Source organism: Onychomys torridus, chromosome 8 (assembly GCF_903995425.1).
Source record: "Onychomys torridus chromosome 8, mOncTor1.1, whole genome shotgun sequence".
Classification (NCBI taxonomy): domain Eukaryota; kingdom Metazoa; phylum Chordata; class Mammalia; order Rodentia; family Cricetidae; genus Onychomys; species Onychomys torridus.
The window spans coordinates 54,282,465-54,298,278 of record NC_050450.1 but is presented as its reverse complement, the minus strand read 5'-3'; the positions used below and the strand labels follow the sequence as shown (position 1 = coordinate 54,298,278).

At 43.5% G+C, this 15,814-nt stretch overlaps 1 protein-coding gene across 1 annotated transcript in view; it reads left to right on the top strand.

The window, feature by feature from the left end:
• The window catches only part of Dnah9 (dynein axonemal heavy chain 9), a 349,307-nt gene that overhangs the window by 135,781 nt on the left and 197,712 nt on the right, over positions 1-15,814 (top strand). Inside the window, exons 31-35 of the mRNA XM_036196748.1 lie at positions 769-1,056; positions 4,492-4,702; positions 9,045-9,172; positions 10,827-10,935; positions 12,549-12,696. Of these exons, the coding sequence (XP_036052641.1) occupies positions 769-1,056; positions 4,492-4,702; positions 9,045-9,172; positions 10,827-10,935; positions 12,549-12,696 (884 nt within the window). The remainder of the gene's footprint in view (positions 1-768; positions 1,057-4,491; positions 4,703-9,044; positions 9,173-10,826; positions 10,936-12,548; positions 12,697-15,814) is intronic.

The window sequence follows — 15,814 nt, the reverse complement described above, 5'->3', positions numbered from 1 at the left end:
TTTCCTTCAGGACTATCTCTGGTCCCATAGCTCCCAGGTACAGCCACTTCATCTTTTGTCTCCATTGCACATGGGGTTTTCCCTTTGTAACATTTATCACAACTCTAATTATTTAGTTGATCTAGTGTGAAGCAAATAATAAAGTGGAGACTTGAACCTAGATCTGCATAATTTCAATCTCCATTCTGAACTACCAACTCCCCTCACCATGCTGTGAGCCCTGGTGTCAGTTTTATGATTCATTTGCCCCAGAATCTACTATCAGCACTGGTGATACTGTGGAACTCTTACAGTATTTTGTAGTGTTGGGAATCAAACCTAGGAGCTTTCCTACACTAGGCAATATTTCTGCCATTAAGCTATGATCCCAGCTTCAGGGACTATACTTTTGTAAAACTATTCTCAGTGAGTTTGGAGGTATCCAAGGAAAATCTTATAAGCTCATCATGCACCTTCACTAACAGCTAAGATGCTCTCTCCTTAACAGCCCTCCCACCCTCTGATATATGAGGAACAACCAGATCAATTTGAAAGTGGTTCTTGTTCATCCCCCAGAGCCCCATCCCATTGGATGTTCGATTCTGCTTTACTATCATAACTGGAAAAATACAGGCAATGCCAGATCAGGAACATAGTGACCTATTCACTCATTCTCCACCTGAGCTTCAGTAGTGACCTATTGCATGTTCTGTGTGTAATTGTGTGGCCCATGCATATGACGCTCCACATCCAAGCAACTCTAGCCTCAGCTGTGCTGTCTTCCCATAGGATCACTATGACTGGGGGCTGCGGGCCATCAAGTCGGTCCTTGTGGTAGCAGGCTCCCTAAAACGAGGAGACCCCGACCGACCAGAGGACCAAGTCCTAATGCGCTCCTTGAGAGATTTCAACATCCCCAAGATTGTGACAGATGACATGCCAGTGTTCATGGGTCTGATTGGTGACCTCTTTCCTGCTCTGGACGTCCCCCGGAGGAGAGACCTGAACTTTGAAGCTGTGGTTCGAAAAGCAATCTTGGACCTTCAGCTCCAGGCTGAGGACAACTTTGTGCTCAAGGTACATGAGGCTTTCCCTTACAAGCTTTTTCTGTCTCTGAATTCTTTTCTTTGACTATGAGTTATACTTCATCTGTCATCCAAATGGAATCTTCGCTGGTATAGATTAGATTATAGTTAGAGGTGCCTCAACTCGTGTACTGGTTCTTTCCTGGGAGGCCACAATGTGGAATGACAGTAGGGAGGACAAGAGAAAGAGGGAATTCCTGCCATTGGCATTGATGGAAAAATGAACTGTTTGGTGCTAAAGACATTAAGGAGGAGAAGCTTGCTAGTGTCCTTAAGAACCAATTTGGGTGCTTTGTGCTCTGCTGCTGAAGGTTGCCAGGGCACATGGAAAGTCTGTGAAACCATCTCCCTCACATTCAAACAGTGGATTAATGAGGAAGGTTCCATCTGGGTCTGATCTCTAATTGATATTAAAATAGTCTCCACCAGAACAGGACCTGCCTCTCTAATGAGGAAGCCCAGCGCCCGGTTGAAGCGTACAAAGCCAGACTGACAATGAGGCAAGGTGGTAACGCATAGGCATGAACTGTTGCTGCCACCGGGTTAGGGACAAGATGCAAGGCTGAGTTTCAAAGGGCTTGGAGGGCAGTTTTCTGCCTGTCTTACAGCCCACACCAATCCTGGTTTTCCCTGAGTCTGTTGTTTTCACATGTGATTTTGTAGAATGTGATGGTTACAGCGTGTGTTTCATGTAGAGAAGCTAGGCATGACTGCACGGGAACAGGGCTAGCTTGCATCAGAAGACAGTTGCCACAAAGAACAACCAATCCTTCTGAGTCCAAAGACACAGATTACTCTTCCTGTCAAATAATAGGTGTGTGAAATACATGGGCATCACGTTAGAGTTCGCATGTGAGTTTTAGATTCTGTCTCACATTTAATTCCCTCGACTACCTAAAGCAAAAGAGACACTTCACAGGTGGGAAAATGAGCCTCTACAGCACAGGACCAGGAAGGCTTTTTATGAGGGAGAAAGTGTGACCCGTGAAGGCATGTACAGTAAAGGAATTTCTAACACACTATGTGCTCACTGGTGGAGATTAAGACCCAATTATGTAAAGACACATTTAAGAGTAAATTGGCACATACCCTTTCCATTGCAAATAAGGTGGATGTCTTTATTGCTAGAATTTCATTTTGCAGAAGAAAGGAAAGCATGACCTGCCCCTTTGCAGCAAGTTGATCCATCCCCATTCACCATCTCCTGCCTTCTAAGTTCAATGGACAGACTGACTTTTGAAGTTAAGAAAGGCAAGATTGCCTTCTATTTAGGGTAAAGGGGGTCAACAAAGGGGTGTGTACAGGCAACATAGAGGTTGTACAGGCAACAGCAGGAAGGGAGTGATGCCAAAGGAAAGGGTATTGAGGTGATGGGAGCTGGGGTAAAGGATTGCAGTAAGACTGGAGTGACAGCCTGGGGCCCTGATAGAGAGGGCTCTGAATGTCAGGCTGAGCATGTTCCCCTTCAAATGGCTAATCCTAGAATGTACCCTCTTCAGAGAGGTGAGTGAAACTCATTGAGGTTCATACAATACTTGTAACTAAAGGTGTTGCCTTAAAATCAGGGCAGGTCCTGTCTTTCTAGGCTCTCTGAGGTCTGGTCAGGGCATCTAGCCCCCCAACCCCTGTCAGCTCTCCATATTTTTTCCTTCTAGAATCCTTTTTGTCATTTTTGTCAGATGGATGGCATTCTGTTTTCTTTCCCCTCTTCCCCTCTTCCACGGCTACTTCTGGTAAGATGGAGTCTCTCTGCTAAAGGTCCTTGCATGAGAAGAGAGCTCTCTCTACTCACTTCATATTTGCCTTTCCACTTCAGCTTCTGAAAACTAATTCCCCCAGAACTGCCTCCTGGAGCCCTTGTTGAGTCCCATAATCCCTTAAGAAATCCATATGTTAATTACTTAAATGCAACGAAAATAGCTCATAGAACTATAGAAAGTAAGAAATGGACAACCCAACACTTGTCTGAAAATACAGCGGAAGTATCAGATCCAGCAGACTAGAGGGAATTATGGGATTACATACCCTTAGACAAAGCTTTTTTGGGGGAAAACATCCTGTATCTGAGAAGTGATGCATCCAGCCTGGAAGGACTCAGCGCTAAGGAGAGTGAACATTGCGGGGTCAGTCAGAGATGCATTTTGATGGAGTTTCACGGGTCAGGAGCAGAGAAAGGAAGTTTTCCAGCTGGGTGGTAGAAGAAGCAGTACAGTTGACTCAGGAACTTCAAAGATCAAGGGCATAGCACCTACATTGTCTCAGCCCTGATGAGGGCCAGCATGGCAGGCAGCAATGGTGGAAGTGTATTCTCAAGCAAGCAAACAACGTCTCAGTACAAAGCCAGGGAGAGCTGAGTGGGCACATGTAGGAGTCTCCTTTGAACAGTCGTCACATAAGAGTGAAACAGAGTCTCACAAGAAAGCCTAGTCCTTCTGATGGCATGTCCCCAAGTGACCTAAGAGTCACTCACTAGGCCCCACTCCTTTAAAGCCTTGGCATCCTTTAGTGAGCCAGCAATCAAAATAGTAAGACAGGAAAGTCGCAATACTGTCAAGTAGTGGGATACAGGAAGGGTACCTTGTAAGAAAAGGCAAAGACATGGAAACCAGCATCAGAAAGGAGCTGCATGTTGTTGTGGGAAATGTGCATATTGAGGGATGAGATATGAGAGGTGTCTGGTTTGGGCCAGATTGCCAAAGGGACTTTAAGCCAATCTGAGTTAGATTTCAGCTCCAAAGCTATAAATAGGTACTTAAGGGGCAGAAGGATGACAATATCTTGATGACCTGCAAGTCTGTTTGTTGTTTGGGGCCTTGATTTAGTGTCTAACTGGCTGCATGGTAGTTTGATGCTACCGCTGTCTCCATGAGGTTTTCTGACTCCATCCTCTCGAAACCACCACATCTCATTCCATCACACAACAAACCTTGGTTTAAGCTGTCATCCTCCTGCCCCATTTACCCAAAATATCCCTCCTGTGCATATTCTGGACAAATTCCTATTCACCTGTGGAGCCCTGTTTCAAAGGCCCCTTTCTCTGGAAAGCTTTCCTTATTCTTGTTGTCTTCAAGATCATTGATCCCCACAGCACCTTGTAAATAGATGTGTTATGGCGTTATCAGCTCGTACTGTGATTTTCCAACTTGACTTTCTTCCCTATTGGATTATGGAAGCATATTGGAACGCCCCCCCCCACACACACCTGGTACCTTCTTAGAACTTAGTCGGCCAAAGATGCCCACATGGGTGAATGACAGACATGTGAAAAAGTGAACTGTGGTGCTCCTGCATTTTAGATCCCACCATGTTTGAGATAACACTGTCCATTGTTGACTTCAGGCCTCACTTCACATACCAGCCTTGCTCACCGACGAGCAGTTGGATGGGCATGACAACCTGTCCCCCCAGCTGCTTCTCCTCCTCCCAGGTGGTCCAGCTGGAAGAGCTCCTAGCAGTGAGGCACTCCGTGTTTGTGGTGGGTGGTGCTGGCACTGGCAAGTCACAGGTACTGAGGTCTTTACACAAGACCTATCAGGTCATGAAACGTCGCCCCGTGTGGACTGACCTCAACCCCAAAGCTGTCACAAATGATGAACTCTTCGGCATCATCAATCCGGCCACTCGAGAATGGAAGGATGGTAAGAATGAGAGTCTCTAAGAAAAAGTCTTTTCTATCCATAGTGCCCCTGTCAGGCTCAAGGGTCAAGGGGTAAGCTGGAAAGGAGAGGATACTGAGCTGGGGGCAGGATACCAAAGAAGATTAGAAGAGCATCGGAAAGGAAGAAGCCACTTTGGGCTGAGAGGAGAACCCTAGCTTTCCAAATGTCTCTCCCCTGAGAATTCTTCTAGCCTATTTTCATAAGGGTCCTTAAAGTGGGTAAGGTATATGGCACAGCCCAGAATGGCTGCATTCCTTTGCATGGATTCAAGGGATATGCAAGAAGGGAAGTTCATGACTCATTTTTCAAGTATGGCACCAGCTAGCATCCTTTAGCAGTGATGGAGAGGGTTCCTGCTATGGACTGGAGTCTGGACCTGGTCCCTGGTGATGCAGGGGATGACCTCTCCACCCTAGAAGGGTTTGTAGGTTTACGTCACCTTCCATACAATGCAGAGGACTCCAAACTCACAAACGCTGTGGTCTGGGTGAGTAAATGTCAGACTCTCCAAATGGCTCAGTGTCTGACTTCAACACAGCCAAATGGTCTGATCTCCTCTAAGAGTTTCAATCAGAGGTCCAGAAGAGGTTCCTGAGCTGCATCTCTGATTTTTGTTTCCCTGTTAGTGGTACTTTCCTCTCTTAGGCTCTGCCTTTTGTGTTCTGTTTCCCTTTGTTATTTTGTATCAGTGTGTGAGAGTTCCTGTATATACATCCATAATCCACAAAGGCAACTTTATTCATGACATGCTATATGTGTTGTGTTGCTAATGCTGTCTCCTATCATGTATCTATAGAAGTTCATGTTGCATCTTACCATGCATTTTTTTTCCAAAGGAAATTATGTGTGTCTCACTCTTTTAGCAGCTGGGATTCCTGTTCATTTATAACTCTGTCTAATTTTCAGCTGCAGATATAGGATCATAAATTTGTTCAATAAGGATTCTTTTACATTAACATTTTTTAACCCATCTGGAATTTATTTGGTGGCTTAGTATGAGGTCGTATAGAAAAGTCAGCTTTATTTCCCTCCAGGTGGGCAATTGATTATGCTAGTACCATTTATTAAATAAACCTTTCTTTCCATCTGAGCCTAAAGCCCAGCTTGCCGGGTATTGAACCCATGCACACCCAGGTGTGACTCCAGGGAGTTTCCAGTCTGCTTCACACTCATATTCCCTGTTCCTAAACTAGTTTCCTTCTGTGTCAGTCACAGCTACTTTGAAGCATAGTTTACAATCTAATGAGGCACATCGACCCCAATTCTTAAGTACTTTTTCGTTTTTTGAGACAAGGTTTCTCTGTGTAGCCCTGGCTGTCCTAGAACTCACTCTGTAGATCAGGCTGGCCTTGAACTCAGAGATCTGCTGCCTCTGCCTCATGAGTGCTGGGATTAAAGGCGTGCACCACCACTGCCTGGCTGTAGCTTTCTGGGATACTCTCGGGCACTTTATTTTCCCATATTAAATTTGAGCTTGATATTATAATTCAACATTTTAAACTTTGCTATAATCCTAATTAAAACTATATTAAATTTACACATTATGTTTGGGGAAACTGGCAGAGAGACTATAGTAATCAAGAATTTGTATTCACGAAACAGCACAATTTTGAAGCAAATGAAATATAGCCTTTCAGAAATTTTTAGAATTTGCTAAAGATGTAGTGGGCTATTCTTCTATACACTTTTTCAGAATCATAATGTTCCAGTAGAGAGAAAAGGAAGTGTACACATAGAATTCTCAGATATATCATTGAATTCAAAATGATACATAATTATTCAACTTTGCATTCCATAAATAGCAAATATTCCTTTCTTGTCTGATTCATGGTCTAGTTTCAAATGTTTAAGATTCAGTTGGTTTCAGAGAAAGGTATATTGAAACTCAAGGTCTTATTTTATAGGCCACATTCTCTGATAAAGAGACAAAACTAGAATTAACTAGTAAGAAAATAACCCCAAACAATCTCCTACTTGAAAATCAGGAAATGTTCTCTGTATCAGAATGAAATTCAAGTGAAAGCCATGGAGGAACCAAGGAATGGGATGTTTCACACAGTCTGAAGACTCTTTTGAATCTGCAGATCCAAAGCCTAGCAGGACATTAAACTACCCAAGAAGTAAGCTGGAAATAAAGGAAGTTGTTATCCATATTGAGCAATTAAACTATCCCTGAGGAAGGTGAAACTAATAAAGTCAGAAATTAGTCAGAAGGAAACAAACCAGCCAAAAGAAACAAACATAGAAAAAATGATGCTCAATATTGGTTCTACATAAAGATCAATAAGTTCACTGTGAGCATTCTTGGTGGAGGAAAACAGTACATTGTGTGTGTGTGTGTGTGTGTGTGTGTGTGTGTGTGTGTGTGTGTGTCTGAAGAAATAGCTCAGTTATCAAAGTGAGCATGAGGCCCTGAGATATATCCTTAGAACCCACATAAAAATGTCAGACACCGACTCATGCTTGCAATCCTAATGCAGTGGAGGAGAGGTCCCTAGGCCTCTGCTAGTGACTTAACCTAGCTTACTTAATGAGCTACAGCCTGGGGAGAGACTTGGACTCAAAGAAAAGTGGATAGCACCTAAAAGGAGCATCCCAGGTTATCCTGTGTTTTCCACACACATCTGCTCATATATGAACATGCTCCTGCACACACATCTGCACATGTATGAACATGCTCAAATAATTTTTAAGAAAATGATAAAAGAGCAGTAGAAATAAGATTTAACAAGACTGTTTGAGCAGATGACACAGTATCTGAAATTGATAAAAATGAGGACCTCTAACAAAATGTAAACTAGAAATATTCACTTCATAGCAAGTAAGGAACCCGAGGAAACATGAAAATGAAAATGTAAAGGAGGCAGAAGGACAAAAACAAATGATTTCAAACCATAAAAAGCTGTTCTGGAATCATTTTGTAGATCCAGAATAATTTTGATAACCAGCTTTTATGTGCAACCAAAGAAAACCACTATCTTATTGCTGTGGATGCAAAAATTCTAAATCAAATAACAGTAACTAGACTCTAACCATCCCAAAGGAATAGTTGAGTTTTATCGAGTATAATGTCCTCTCTGGAGTATACAGGCCAGTCAATTGTTCTTATAAAAACAATTCAATATAAAGCAAAAAGTGTTGGCAAACTAAAAGAGAAAATAAACTGATTATAAATAGGGACTAAAAGTTCAGTAGCCACTTCTAGAACAGTCTAGGTGAAACGGGATCAGGTGGGGAAACTCCCCCTATGATGAAGACTGCACCAAAAGCCCAAAGGGAGTCAACCCTCTCTGAAGGATATGCATAAACCTCTCCTTGAGAAGCAGGATGAGTCAGGGAAGTCGCTTGTCAACATTTTTTTTTTTTTTGAGCTGAGGATCGAATCCAGGGCCTTGTGCTTGCTAGGCAAGCACGCTACCACTGAGCTAAATCCCCAACCCTGCTTGTTAACATTATTATTCAGCTCTGCTCTGTTGTCTCAGAGAATGCAGTAAGGCAAAGAAAACAGAACACATGGTATAAATTGGAGAAAAAAATAAGGAGGGGTTTTCTTAATTCTGCAACCTTACAGTAAGAAAAATCCAGAAGACTTTATTGAAAAAAATCACTGGAGTTAATAAGACAATTTATTTAAAATAATTAAACATAATATATACATAAGTTAGTAACCTTTCTCTCTATTAGCACTAGCTTGCAAAAAGTGAAAACACCAAGGAGCAAACCCCATTCAAATGAACATATGAAATATTCAGGACTATATTCTGGCCAATGAAACACATTTTAAAAACTATATGATTTTAGTGTTGGTATAAAACAATATCAGAATAAAAAATTTTAAGATAGACCCTGTTATTCAGTAGGAGAGTTTAATATAAAAAAATCAATCCTACCCAAATCAATATATAGACTCTGAGGTGATGGCAGTAGCAATGAAGGGTTGTCTCACAATGCCTATCATAAACAAGATTTGCTAAGGCTGCAATTACAAAGTACGGAGACCTGACCTCAAAGACCTTGGCGTAATTCTCTTGCGATGCAGTCCTCTGCTGAAATGATTGCCTGGGTCCTTTGTCACTCAATAATCTGAACTGCCAAGAACTGCTGCTAATGTTCTGTTCTTCCTGATGTTCTGTTGTGAGTCTGGTCCACAGAAGGAATGTGCCTCAGACACACGTGTCAGGTTCCAGATAGAGTGAGATCCAAAGCTGGGTTGGCCCGGTCTCATCTGTTTGCACCCCATGAGTGTTGTAGCCAATGCAGGGAGGCTGGTAAAGAAAAAGAGGGCCGGTGCTGAAAAGAAGCCGTCTGCGATTCCTTTCAGGACTGTTCTCTTCCATCATGAGGGAGCTTGCCAACATCTCCCATGACGGGCCCAAGTGGATCTTATTGGATGGCGACATAGACCCGATGTGGATTGAGTCTCTGAACACTGTCATGGATGATAACAAGGTATCATGGTGGAGGACCCCATGTCATCCATGTTCATCTGGGGGAGGACCCTGTACAATGTTCATCTGAGAAGCCAAATTTCCAGTGTGACAGCACACCTGGAAATCCTGACCCCAGGTGATGGCCAGCCCCAGGGTAAGCAGCCATCACTAGTGTCTTCAGTGAGACACCCTAGAAATTGCCTGTCCTCGCTCTGCCTGCTTGAGAGGCCCTGTCGTTGCCCACCCTACTTTTGGTATTGTTTTCATGGCTTTCAGAATCTCCTGTCTGTGGATTCATTTAATTTTTAGAGCAGAAAAAAAAATCGTAGTTATCCATTCACATCTTTTTTTATAATTCATTTCCCTTTAATAAATAAGGAAACTGAATATCAGAAACATTCTGAGTCTGTCACCCACCCTCCAGGATGATAAATGCCTATCCCCAAAGAGTGTATGTTATTTCTTACAGTGAAAACTAACGGCATCACAGCAAAACGATTGTTACGCTGGTAGCTGCTTCTAAACTTGTTTAGAAACCATGTCCAGATTGGAAATGTTCAAATGGCTCCAGCAGTCATGGAATCATTAGAATAAATGCATAGTTTCCCAGTGGGGCCACTTAGAAGGAAGAACAGAAATGTAACACCAGAAGTCCCTTTCTTTTTATAGTTTTATTTGTTCTAGTGTGGTCTGGTTCATTCAAATTATCAACATCGATTTGAGTCTTTAAATAACTTTTTTCCAGACTCACTGAGATGCAAAGTTGATAGTGGAGGTGAGGGGTGCAAAGGAATAAAGAGAAAGGATTGTTGTAGGAAATACGTGGGTGTGGTGGTGCACAGTCGTCACCCCAGCACTCAAGAGGTGGAAGCAGGGGGATTTTTTGATTCAAGGGCACCTTGGGCTACATGGTGAGTTTGCAGCCAGCCTGGGCTACATAATAAGACCTGAGGGGTGTGGAGGAGTGGTGGGCAGAAGTCCTGTCCATGTTTTGTGCTACTGTGACAGAACACTGGATACTGAAAAAGACATTTATTTGGTTCATAATTCTAGAGGCTGTAAGTTCAGGATCAGGGGTCCGTGTCTAATGGAGGCTTTCTAGCCGAGAAAGCAAAGGATAGAACTCAGACTCAAGCCCTTTTGTGTTCAGCATTAATCCATATACAGGGGTGGAGGTCTCAGGACCCCAGCACATCTAAAAGATTCTTCTTCTTATGTTGTTTGGGGAACATTCTCAAATTATAGCATATCCACATCCCAAGCTGACACGATCCTATCACACCCCACTAGCTACCAATGCATCTGTATCATCTACTTTTTCTTTCACTGTGAAGAAATCCCTGACAGAAGAAACTTAAGGGAGAAAGGGCTGACTTCCATCAGTTTCATCATGGTGGGAAGACACTCTAAGAACAAACAAATGGGGAGGGGTCTTCACAGCTTGGCTCATGGGATATAGAGCCCAGGACTGGAAACAGCACCATGCTGTCACCTTCATAGGCCTGCCATCCATGACCCACCTCTGCCAGGCAGATCCCAAGGCCCAAGGATTCTATAACCTCCCTACAGCACTGCCAGACAAGGACAAAGAGTTCCTATTAGCCTGTGGGAGCATTTCACCTTCAAGCCATGACAGCTCCATCCTAAGTGACTGTTCCTCCTGTGCTTCCCAGGTACTGACCCTAGCAAGCAATGAAAGGATTCCCCTTAACCCCACAATGCGTCTCCTTTTCGAGATCAGCCACCTGCGCACAGCCACGCCAGCAACTGTCTCCAGAGCAGGTATGGCCAACCCTTCGAGTCAAGTGGCTCTGTTGAGGCAGGTACTTATAGGATCATTTTTGCTTTGGCATGTGCTGAAGGAAGCTCAAGACAGGAACTATGAACCCAATCCTTCAAAACTGGCCAAGTTCTCAGCTCTTAAACCACACCCACAGGGGCAAACAGGCACCATGAGGCCCAGGTACCTTCAGAAATCCTGTGTCTGTGGAAAGGGGAAGAGTCCCTGATCTGGACAACTTCCACTGCAGAATGTCTTGAATTAGGTGATATTCAGGCCAGGTCTAGCCTCCTTGTCAGTGGAGACAAGCAAGCATCACCACTTTTCATTAACTCTTGGTGGCCAGTGGCAATATGATCTTAACTTCCCTCCATCTCCACTCGATCAATTTATTAGCAGAGACTATTGAACAAAAGGTGCCTTTCTAATGAGATGATCAAGCTGAAGGCAGGATGCAGCCATGGTTCTAGGATCTTACTTACTTACTGAAAAACAGAACAGAGTGTGAGAACCATAGAACTCTTAGATGTGATGGGCATAGTGATAACCTTCACCGTGGTGATGGTTTCACAGATGGATTCATATATCCCAAACAAACAAGGAGTGTACATTACATGTATGGTGCTTTATATATCATTGGTGTCTCAGTAACTCACTACTCAAAGCTTTTATGAACTAATATAAAAATAAACAAATAACAAAGAGAAATGTTATGTCCTCAGACATAATAGCAGGTTTTCTCTAAATGTCCATACTGAGATTGGTGGACACAGAGCTGGAGAGCTGGCTGCCTCCCCTCTCTTTTCATTTTCTAGGCTGGCTGTGGCAGGTCTAACAAGCTACATATACTTGGTAGCCTTTGAAATTGCAAAATTGTATTGTCCATGTTTCCAAAAGTCAGACATCCAAAATTAAGGTCAGCAAGGCTGTGCTCCCTCCAATGGCTCTTAGAAGCATTACCATTGTATCTCAGAGCTTAGGCAGTCCTTGGCCTATGGACCTGTTATTCCAGTCTTCACATAGATTTATTAACTCTCTCTCTCTCTCTCTCTCTCTCTCTCTCTCTCTCTCTCTCTCTCTCTCCCTCCCTCCCTCCCTCCCTCTCCCTCTCCCCCTCCCCTTCCCTCTCCCTCTCCCTCTCCTCTCCCTCTCCTTCTCCCTGTATAAATATAATTGACATTGGCAAATGTCCCATCTAGATAATTCATGACACTCTCATCTCAAGATATTTAACTCAGTTATACCCAAAAAGGCTTTTGTTAAATAATGCCAAATTGAGAGTGTCCAGCAATTAAGATATGGACATATCCTTAGGGGACCTCCATTTCACTCACTGTATATTCCCACATGCTGACAACCATTACTGATCATTCCCAGCTTGCTTTCTTCCTATCTAGACTTGACCCTGAGTTCCTTTCCAACATTATTCTCTCTCCTCCCATTATTTGACATTGGCCTTCAGGACCAAATCCATGTGCCTCTCTGACCTAGGTGAGGACTCAGTTCTGTGTCTAGTCTTCTATACACTTTTAAACTGAGAAGCTGACTTCCTGGAGAGAAAAAATCTACTGACATGCATGGAATACTCACTTAACCATATTCCCTATACACTCAGGGATCCTGTACATCAACCCTGCAGACCTGGGATGGAACCCTCCAGTGAGCAGCTGGATTGACCAGAGGGAGGTCCAGACTGAGAGAGCCAACCTGACCATCTTGTTTGACAAATACCTCCCTACCTGCTTGGACACCCTCAGAACCAGGTAGGCCAAGAAACAGGAAGAAAGTGCATCAATGCAGCCATCACGATCCTGCTGGCTCATAATTGAAGCCCTGCTGGTGTTCTGTCCTGTTCTCCAAATGAGTGCTCTCTAGACACAGTGGTTGGCAGAGGGGAACACACAGTAGGATGGCCATACGGTACTTGTCAGTCCAGAAAGGAGCAGAAATAAGGAAGATGGGAGGAAGGTTTTTCCCTTGGAGCCACATGGTTATGCCTGATGGAGGCAACTCTCTGACAGGAGGCTATAGCTGCCAGTAGTTCAGGTTTGCAGAGCAGACAGCTGACCCTCCAACTGGCCCGAGGGTAAAGGATACACTGTTCAAGCACATGAGACCTACTTCCTCTCCCTAACATGGGATCAAATGTGATATGTCACTTGACCAATCCTGCCAATGCTAGATTCAGTGAGTTTGTTTACTCTGACCACCTGTGATAGGTTTCCATTCCTGCAAAAGAGAAATGCCCTAGATAATTAATTCTTAAAGATGAAAGATTAGTCTTGGCTCTAGATCTACATCTGTAGTCCATGATCAGATGACTCTGTTTTGAGGGTGTCTATAGAGACACATGGAAGGTGCATGTGGCAGAGCCAAACCACTCCTCTCACATAGGGGAAGCAAAAGAAAGAAGAAAAATCATATTGCCATATCTTTGCAAATTCACATGCCCAGTAAACTAAAGACCCCACTACACACATCCTCGTAAAGGTTCCACTCCCTCCCAATGGCACTAAAATGGAGACCAAGCCACTAACACATTGGTGTTAGGAGACACTCAAGATACAAATTATAGACCCACCTGTCACTTAAACAGAAGACTAATTACAATTAACTAAATGGACAACTGTTACAGCAAAAAAAAATAGTACATGAGTCAACAAAAATGCTCCCAGACTGAAAACCTACTTCTCTCTCATTCATTTCCAGTTTGTGGGTTGGTACATGTGTTTATGTTCCATTTGATGTATTATTCTGGAACCTTGAGACCCATCACCATAATTTGGCCAAGAATGGTCATCTGAGACAATATTGAAAAACCCACCACACAATCTCTAGTTTATTAGTCACTGACCTGTTGAGCACATTGTGATTCCAGTCACTCACTACTCACGAGGACAGAGGCAGTGTGGAGGGAGAATTCCAACATGCAACAAAGTCATAGGAGGCCCAGACACTCTAACTCTATATTCCCTGCCTGGCCCCACTCTAAATAATAAATCTACCCACATTAACAGTGTACTTTGTACAACTAGAAATGGAGCTGTGGTCTACTAATTGAGATGGTAGTATATCCTAGTTATTTAATTGACACTGATTTTGATTTGGAGGTTCCTAACTATTTTTCCACCTCTGAAGCCTTTGAAAGCCTTCACCTCCTGGTGGCTCTGGGCCCTGGGTCCTTTGTGTTTGATGGCTCTCTTGAAGCCAGCAGACTCTTAAAATGATAATACAGTGTCTCAAGTAAGCACCATACACAGCTAGAATATCAAAGAAGGATGAGGTGTCAGCAGGATGGGCTAGTGTTGTGTGACACAGATTTCTTGGGAAGACACAATACATATGTCTACTAGCACCAGATAGGAAGCCCATGACAGACTACCAATGTGCAACCTATTGAACCAAGGAGTTTTATGGGGGCCACTTACAGGAATATGGGTGAGAGGTTATATTGGTGAAATTATTAAGGCCACTCCACGTAGTTAAAAAGGGAGGTTTATTTTGTGGGGTAACTTACAAATGAAGGGATAGGTAGGTTGTAGGGTCTGGCAAAGGTATGGTGCAGTCCAGTGATGTTCTCCGGATAACTCTGCTCAGTCTTCCTCCAGTGTCCAGGGTCCAGGAACCAAAGAGATCCCTCCCATCTCAATCCTGTGTCTTCAGCGTCCTCTCTCAGCCCTACCTTGTAGGCATGACCATTACGGAAGCCTCAATGGGGGTTGGAACTTCCAGGCCATGGCTGAAATGGCTACCCACTACAGGGTTACTTACAGGAGCAGAAATGACTCAAAGACAGCTCCACCCGCAAAGCCCACGCAGCACAATGACAGCTCACAAAGCTGGGAACCTTGAACACACTGCACTGCCTTCAGGCAGCTCAACTTGTTGAGGTATCCCTTCCAAATGACTCAATAGATCTAAACCTTTTCCAGGCAGCTCAGCTGGTTTCTGCTTCTTCCAGGCAGCTGGTCTAGTCTGGGAGTCTTCTTTGCAGCTTGGCTTGTCTGAGAGTGACTCCCAATAGTCTTCCCTGTTTACATACCATTGAGGAGGGACCTCGTGAACCTGGTTACTTTCAGGGGCTTCCTGGGGAGATTTTGAGTGGTTTATCTCTGTCTTAAAGAGTTTCCCTGCAGGATAGAACGTTTCAATCTCCAAGGAAAATGCTGTACTACAGCTGGTCCCTCTTCTTTTAGTTTCTGCTGGGACCCTGTGTGACACAAACATATATTAGGATTTGTTTTGTTTTATTGTGTACATTCATTGTACATGCTACTGTGTCACATAAAGGCATTGTCATGTGATTGCATCTGTTGTACCCACAATGGATCTCCTCCATACTCTTTCACTCCCCCACTCCCATGCCCATTAGCCCTCTTTGTTCTCCTGGCCAAGTTTTGCCTCTACTTTCCCATCATGAATACAAACATGATACTAGGTTTTTATGCAAAACCTAGGGATTTAAGTAAGAAAAAATATAGTTGTCTTTCTGAGATTAGCTTCATTTGCTTAATATGATTATCTTCTGCAATTGTGTTCCTTACAAAAGACACAGCTTCATTCATCTTTATGACAGAAGAAAATTTCTGTTATGTGTCTATACCACATTCCCCTATCCATCCTTCTGTTGCTGGACACCCAGGATGAGTCTACAACTCAGCTATATAACTCTGTGATAAGTTGATGTGGAGACCTCCCAGTAATTACCCAGGAGTGGTATAGTTGGGTTATATGGCAGGTGTATTATTAGTGTTTTTAGAAACTCACATGGGGATTTCCATAGTCACTGGACTGGTTTACATTCCCACCAGCAGTATATATAAGTGTCCCCTCTTGTCTACATCTTCCTCAGTGACTGCCATTCTGATTGGAGTACAACAG